Genomic DNA, 7,847 nt, shown 5'->3' with positions numbered 1-7,847 from the left:
AATTCTTCACCAACTCATTTCTGGGACCGGAACTGGAAGAATCTCAGAGGGATCTTTCTATTTATTGCATTTCATTGTGAAGCCAGAGGACACTTTTTACACTTTTTACAAACCTCACACGGGAGAGGTCATCAAGGCACAAAACCCGCATTTTCAAAAAAAAAAAAAAAAAAGGGGGGGGTCTAGGTAACTTTATCCTACAAAAAATTAAAAAATAATTAAAAACTAAGAAGCCAAGGCGTGCCCACGCAGGGAGGCACACTTCCTGCGGGAGGCGTTTTGATCAACAGTACAGTACAGAGACTCCGCCATCTCTCCACGCTCGGGTGCTGGCATCCTGGTAGCCTTTGCCATGCACAGGCCGAAGCCTCTCCTCCGAGCTGCTCCTGCCAGCCTGGAGGCCAGGCTGTAACCCAGCCAGCACCAAGCATGCTGGTACCGCCTTGGGCACCTGTCCCAGGGAGCCACAGGGCTGAGGAGACATAAAGTGCTCTGGTCTGAGAGACTGGCACATGAGCACAGAGACCTGGGAGGCGGGCGGCCCAGAACCAGATACATCTTTGGTGTGTGTGTGTGTGTGTGTGTGTGTGTGTGTCCAGCAGGGTCGCAGCTGCAATCCCCACCCCACCTTGCAACCGTGGGCTGCACGTGTGACCACAGGGGGCTCAAGACACATCAGGAGACAAGCTGTGCTCCCACACAGCTTTCAAGATATAAAAAGGAATAATATTTGGAATCAGATCATCTCTACTTAAAGAAGAAAGCATATAGGCAACATATATATATGTATATATATGTCTGTACACGTATATCTACACACATACACAAAAACCTGGGAAGTAAGGGAAGAATGATTTTCCACTTAATTTAATGTGACCACACTGGTCCTCTACCTGGCAGAAGCAAGAGCAAGAGCTGTTGGCACTGCTGATGTATTTTGAAAACTCATCCACTCCTTTTAGAAAAGCTGTTTCATGATTTGAGATTTTGCAACTTTTAAGAATCCCAGGGTTTGCAGCCCCACCCCATCTGGGTCTTTCCTGGGTCTCCCTGGTTTTCCTGCTTCTGAAATGACTGACCGATGGCTTCAGATGTGCTGTGATCCCAGGGGACAATAGGGGCAGGCAGAGAGCGCACCCCACAGAGGTGGAGGCCAGGTGCACCGACACCGACCCAACTGGCCTAAGAAAACGGGAAAAGCAAAACTTTCAGAAGGCTCAGGGGACACGCTGGACTCTGCCCAGGGGTGCGGTGCAAAGCAGAATGAAGCTGCTCTTCCAAGGCAGGCTGGAAGGAGCAGGCACTGAGGGAGTACCACAGGCCAGGAGGCGGCCAGCAGGCAGAGCTGCAGCCAGGCTGGCAGCATGTTGGCACGTAGCTCCCCTGGGCCGTATGGCCATGGGACGGCTCTCCCTCTCCAGAACACTCCAGGATAAGTCCCTGTAAACCAAGGGGACCAACATGGCACCCCCAACTGGCCAGGTGCCAACTCCTGCTCTGACCAATGATGCTTCGCCTTGGACCAAACCTGCACATCAGCATCCAGATGGACTGGGGCTGCCTCACCGGTGACCGGGAAAGACACACCAAAACAGTCGGAAATGTTGCCGCACAGGCAGCTGAGTTGAAGGAAGTAAATAAATATTTACAAAGCAGGTGAGGCCGGCCAAGGGACAGCAGGTCCCCTGCCCCCTGCCCAGTTCCATTTTATAAGAACAACTTTTGATTTTAATGATCAAAAAAGGAAAAAAAGAAAAAAGAAATCTCAAAGTCTCAAAGGCAGGGGAAGGAGGGAGGGAGCCCATCACACCTCTCCCTGTTAAAAAATTCTGTACAGTATTTTCTAAAAATAAACTAAGGCAGCTTTATAAACTAGCTGGCTCAGTTTCCACTGCAGGGTTTAGATAATCCTCTGAGATAGGGAATAAGTTCTTAAAATTTTAGTACAAAAAAAATCATTCACAAGTTGGTTAAAAAGTTTCCATTTCCTTTGTGAAAAAAACCTGTTCTTACTGCAGGAGGTGGGAAAGCCACGACATGTAAACACCCTTCTGCAGACAATCCTGCTCCAAGAACCACGGTTTCTGCATTAAAAAGGAATCCACCCCCATTTACATTCACAGCAACTTCCACAGACACGCGCAGGCGCAGTGCGGAGCCACACGATGCAAGGTCAAGTCCACCCGCGGACACAGGGTCTTCTGCGCTGTCCCGCCCTCCGCGCCGCGAGAAGAATGCTGCGCTGGTTGCACAGCGGGGTTGGGGACGTGGGGCTGGGCTTGGCCCTCGCTGGGAGCGAAGAGTCCGCGCGTGTCCGGCTCTGGAGACCCCGTCAGTGCATCCTCCACACCAGGCGGATGATGCAACGCAACAGGCGCAAGATAACCATTTGGGGGTGGTCTTCAGGTTGGTAATTATTAAAAAATACCTGAAACACAAAAGCAAAGCTTCTCAGTGTCCGTCTGCTTTTGGGTGCTGGTGTTGAGTGGACCACCCGCCCTCCTTAGTCACTGCAAGGCCTCTGAGGGCCTCCTGCAGTGCCAACCCCTTGAGACTGCTAGGGGGCATTTCCAGCCCCTGCAGACGACGTCCTTCATGCAGGGCAGGCCTGCCAAGTGACCGCCTTAGGACAGGAGTGTAAAGCAACCAACAGACACTGTGCTGGACAGCGGAGATGGACCTCTGCTCCCTAAAACTGTGGGTGGCAAAGCTTCCTGCAGGGGAGGCTTGGAAACCAGGTCCTCTGAGGAGGGCACGAACGGTATTGGGTAGCCTGAGGAACCACGTGCACCTGTACATGGATATCCCATGTCACCGACTCCCTCAAAGGTGAATTGCTGGTAGCTATAATTTGTGAAACCAGTGATTTGCTCTAAGAAGCTAAAGGAAGGGGCGCGAGGATGCGCCGTGCCCTGCTGTCCAGCAGCTCGCTGGATAAACACCAATGCCTGAAGCCCACGGTCAGATGCCAGGCCCACCTCCCACCCTCACCCAGGAGCAAAGACCAAGTGAGGACAGAAGGCCACTTGCAGAGGGCACTACAGATCACTTCTAGCTAGTCTCAGAGGCTCACTCAGGTCTTCAGCGTGCCCACTCCAGGTCCATCCCTGTACAGGTGACCACGAGGGGCTGACACACAGCAGCCCAAGTCGACACCAGAAGGGGCACCCTGGTTCACATTCAAGTCAGAAAGTGGTCCTGCCCTTCCTAGTGACCAATCTTAGCAGACCCCACTGCCCCCACAGCCCCAGAAATTGCTTCCAGGGCTCTGTCCTGGGAGCCACCGGCCAAGAGTCAGGCTGAGCCCATGGCCTGCTCAGGACCCCAGCTGCAGGTGCCCGCGCACTACGGCCTGCGATAAGCCAGGGCATTTCCCGCTTCCTTCCATAACAAGACGGAGGAAATCAGCCCTGTCAGGAGGCCTGCAGACGGTTCCGTAACCACAGTCTGCGATTTTTATCACTGTACACACAGATTGCTTTGTTTTGATTTAACTTTCAAAATTACTTTGCTCCTTCTGTGTGAGAATAATTTAGGGGAAGGTTAATTTTGGTGCAGACTAATATTAATGGGTTGAAAGAGGCTTATTCAAAATAAAACCACAACTCGCTGACGGGAAGCAGGCGTGCTGACAGGCTGGGCCATCTGCCCCGGAGGGAGCCTCAGGCCTACCTGGGGCCACTCTGTCTTCAGAGTGACCAGAGGATGGGCTGATGGGTGTCCACGGTCAAAATGACACCAAAGGGCCACCCACGGGACAGGCCTGTTTACACTGGCAGGCTCCAGGTCCCAGTCCTGGCGGTATCTGAGGACAGGTGAAGCATGGTGGCTGTGACCTTGGGTAAGGAGTCACATCAAGGGCTATTCGGACACAGGTGGGGAGAGACAAGGTTTATGTCTGGGGGGCATTTTGGTGACAGGAAGGCCCAGGTCCCTGACCAGCGAGGCCATGCGGCAGCCACTCCTCCTGCCCTCTGAGGAGGCGGGCACGACTCATGGCACACGCTTCCACAAGTGAGCAATCGCTCCTGGGTGATGTTCAATGGAAGAAGCCATGAGCACTGACTCACAGTGGTGCCAGCCCAGGGTGTGGCCCACGACTGGCTCAGGACAGGGGAAGGGGAGCTGCAGCGGGTGAGGATGAGAACCAGGTCCCAACTGCCCCAAGTCCTGCAGGGGGCCAGCCATGGCAGCCAGCTCAAACCTGCACACCTGCATGAGCTCCTGCAGCTGTGGCTGAGCCTCAGTCTGGGTGTTGGAGGGCGAGGAGTTCAAAGCCATGGACAAACCCGAGGTGGACCGCACTGGCAGGAGGTTAAGGCATGTGCACCCCTGGTACTGGCCAAGGCAATACCCCCGGGCTGGAATGTGCCTATGGGCAGGGCCTGCCAAGCACTGCGTGGTGGGGCCACCAGTTAAAAGCCAACATGGCGGTGGGATCTGCCCTGCAACCTGTGGAGCGATGGCTTCTGGCGCGTGGCGCAGGGCTGGAGGGCAACAGATGCACTGAGAGTGGCAGGGCCAGATACCCTCCCTGGGCCGGGTCCATACCAGCCTCTTGCATGGCTCTCAGAAGGCATCTGAGTGCCCAGCACAGGTTGAGCTTCCTCTCGTAGCAAGGAGTGTCAAGCCAGTTCCCAAGGTCCTGCGAGGGGCACTTGCAGGCCTGACCACGGCCCCTGTTAGCACGACATAATAAACAGGAAGCCACCCCAGGACATCATGGGGGTAAATGAGATGACAGAGACGTTGGCCAGGACGACAGGGCAGCCAGGATAGAGACCAGATGGACAGGGCGAGCAACAGGACACGAGGAACAGTATTGGCTTCTCATAATAAGGGGAGGCTGGGGCAGGGCTGCCAGCTCTTCTGGCCAGGAGGGGAGCACTGTGCCCAGGGACGCCCAGGGCAGAGGGCATGGCGAGGAGCACAGACCTGCAGACCCTTCCCCGAGCCATCCTCCAGCTGCACCCGAGCAGTACCAGGGCATCCAGCTACACCTCCTCGTCCAAGAGCTGCCCACACGCCAGTCCTGCAGACTGTGTACCGGGTCTGGGGTCAGAAGAATCGCTCACTGCCATCACTGAAGGAAATGAGTCTTCAAAACAATCCTAAGAGGCAAGTAGCACTCCCCATGCTGCAAGTGGCTGGAGGTGGCAGAGCAGGACAGGACAGGTGCCTAGAGACCTCTCTCCTGCCATGGCACACGCCACCGAGGACCACAGCCAGCTCCCACGGTGGAGAACAAGGACGCTGGCATGCCCAGTCCAGGACAGAGTGCAGGGTGACTCTGGGGCCAGTCAGCCCCTCTGGCCACACTAGGAGCCTGGTGCTGGGGAGGGTGCCGCTCCTCAGAGCTGGAGGAAGCCTCGCCTTAGTTTAAACGAGGCCTCAGCCAGTGCCTGAATGAGGATGGAAGCCCACCAAGTGACTCCGAGGACTCAGCTCAGACCTCAGCAGGACCAAGCCCACCAGGCTGTGCTCCAATGGTGGGGCCAAAACCCACTGGGCCAGACACTCAGAAAGTGCAACATACACGTACACTCAGCAGGCTTGGGGGGGGGGGCGGGCGACGACGGTAAAACAGACACAGATGTGCACAGTGAAATGAAAATAAAGTTTAAGAGATCAGAAATGACATCAGGAAAGGGAGACTTACCCCAAGAACTAGAGCAAGGTTTGTGGCACCAGAGCCTGAGGTATGAATTTCCTGGCAGTCAAAGGAACAAGGGAAACCTGACAGTCTCTTCATCGTTGAAACTAACCCATTCAAAACTTGCTTCTTATGCAATTTCAAGACTGAATGTCTACAATGTCCTGAACCTATTGTTTTTTTTTTTTTTTTTTTTTTTTTAATTTTTATCTTGAAGCATCAACATGTTATAGGGGACCGGGTTTGGACTGTGAGACCAGGAGGGACTTAATGGTGTCTGACCTCCAGACTGAGGATGAGCGTCCAGGAGCCTGAGAACGTGGGGCCTTCCACAGCACCTTCCAGGGCACAGCGGCACCACCGTCCCTCTGCCTTCCCATCACCCAACAGTCAGTACTTGACTCAGGAGAAAAGGGCTAGCATGTGAGGAGCAACCCAAGGGCCTTCTCTGCATTTTCAGGCTGAGAACCCTGGTCCAACGCCATCTCTGGTTTCAGGGCTGCTGCCACAATGTATGCGAAGACCAAACTCACCATCTGTCACCAAGGAAACGGGCATTTACATAGCTGGTGCCCAACAGCTGAGACAGCAGCCCTGCGGGGGAGGCTGGGGGCCCAGGTGGTGTCACAGACTGGAAGCACTGTCTGTGAACCAACTCTAATTCTCTTTCTGATCATCATTTAAAGAAACTCCTCTGGCTGTGGCCTTTCTGCAGCTCAGCCCGTGCTGGACGCTCTTCGGGCGGCAAGGCCTTTTTTGACTCGGTGGTATCAGCTTACTGGAGCCCCCAGGGCCAGCGCTGGCCAGATTGGACGAGTCACCACCACCAGCTCTGCAGCAGAGACAGCCAGAGCCAATTCTCACGGCTGGCTGTGAGGCTCCAGTGTGTGAGACATTCGATTCAGAGCATAAATGCACCGTCCCGAAGGCCCAGCCTCAGAGAAATGCCAAGCGAGACGCAGTGCACGCTGACCACAGCCAGGCCTCTGGGCTCAGGTCGAGGAGACGCGCAAGATGCTTCTTCCTGGTGTCTGCAGAGGCGCCAAGCCTTGCTGTGTATCTTCATTTCCTCCTCCAGAGATTAAAAAATAACCCCAGGGAGACTCTCTCCAGCACCTGCATCTCTGCACGGTCATGCTCAGCCTGAGGTCCCCAGTGCCAGGCGCCCTGCAGGTGCAGCACCTGCCTGGCTGAGGGGACCAGGCACACAGCGTGGCGCTACGAAGCACTTACTAGTGACGTCCAGGTGCCCTTTACACACCCCGGCACCCATCTCCTCACATCTGCCCACAGCGGGCATGGCCATACAGCAGGGCCGAGCACCCACCTGTTGCCAGAGCAGGTGCAGAGCTGAGGCAGGTAGAGGCCACCCAAGAGGTGTCAGAGTGAATGGCAGTGATGACAAGGGACGCTCTATCTCTAAATGTCCCCCTTGAACCTTCAGCATGATGCACACCCAGGCCTCCTTCAGGGAAGGGGCCTGCCAGGCTTGAGATCTGACCCCTGAGCCTGAGCTTCTCCAGGAGGGGACTCTCCGAGTGTACTGTCCCCAAGTCACAGAAAGCCTGTGTTCAGCAAGGCAGGTAAGGACCTGTGCTGAGTACCTGAATAGTTCTTCAATGTCTCGGGGAAACTAAGTTAAGTGCTTGTCACCTTCTTGGCACTGCACTGCCAACCCTGGTGCTACGTCACAGCTAAGGGGCAGCCTCTGCCAGGAACCGCAGACGCACACTGGAGAGAGCAGCCGTCTCTGCTTCCAGCCAGGTGGAGTCTGCGTGTCAGAGCTCTCGTGCGGACCGTGCGTCCTGCTTCCGCAGACAGCAATAGAAAGCAGCCCTTTTATCAAACCCCAGTGTTCAGTAGAAGGCCTCCAAAGCATGCTGCCCAGGACACACACCTCTGGTCTGTCCAGTGTGTGACTCACTGCGCAGGCCACTGGGGGCCTCTTCCTGCACCTGATCTTCAGAGCCACGGATTTCCAAAGGCGGGAGACAGCACACAGCATCTTACTTCTTTGAAGGTGAGTGCACCTTGACGTGAGGCTCACACCATCACAGGGGGCCAAGGCACGGCAGTCAGACTTGCTCACTCAAACCCACCGGCAGGCCACTCCCCCCCCCCGACCCCCGCCCCCTCGTCCCAGGTGCCATCCAGGCCACACTCCCGGGTCCCTCCTTGTGCTCCAGCGGATCCC

General features: G+C 55.3%; 1 protein-coding gene across 5 annotated transcripts in view; it reads right to left on the bottom strand.

Moving 5' to 3' along the window:
• Nucleotides 1-6: 6 nt before the first annotated feature.
• Nucleotides 7-7,847, bottom strand: part of Bcl2l11 (BCL2 like 11) — a 36,442-nt gene continuing 28,601 nt past the window's right edge. For all 5 annotated transcript variants that reach the window (XM_048810374.1, XM_015499753.2, XM_015499755.2 and 2 more), the window contains one exon: nucleotides 7-2,428. In XM_048810374.1, the coding sequence (XP_048666331.1) occupies nucleotides 2,333-2,428 (96 nt within the window). In that variant the 3' untranslated portion in view covers nucleotides 7-2,332. The remainder of the gene's footprint in view (nucleotides 2,429-7,847) is intronic.

The sequence above is a fragment of the Marmota marmota genome, unplaced genomic scaffold, assembly GCF_001458135.2.
Source record: "Marmota marmota marmota unplaced genomic scaffold, marMar, whole genome shotgun sequence".
In the NCBI taxonomy this organism is placed as follows: domain Eukaryota; kingdom Metazoa; phylum Chordata; class Mammalia; order Rodentia; family Sciuridae; genus Marmota; species Marmota marmota.
The sequence above is the reverse complement of the archived record's forward strand: the minus strand, read 5'-3'. Positions and strand labels throughout refer to the sequence as shown.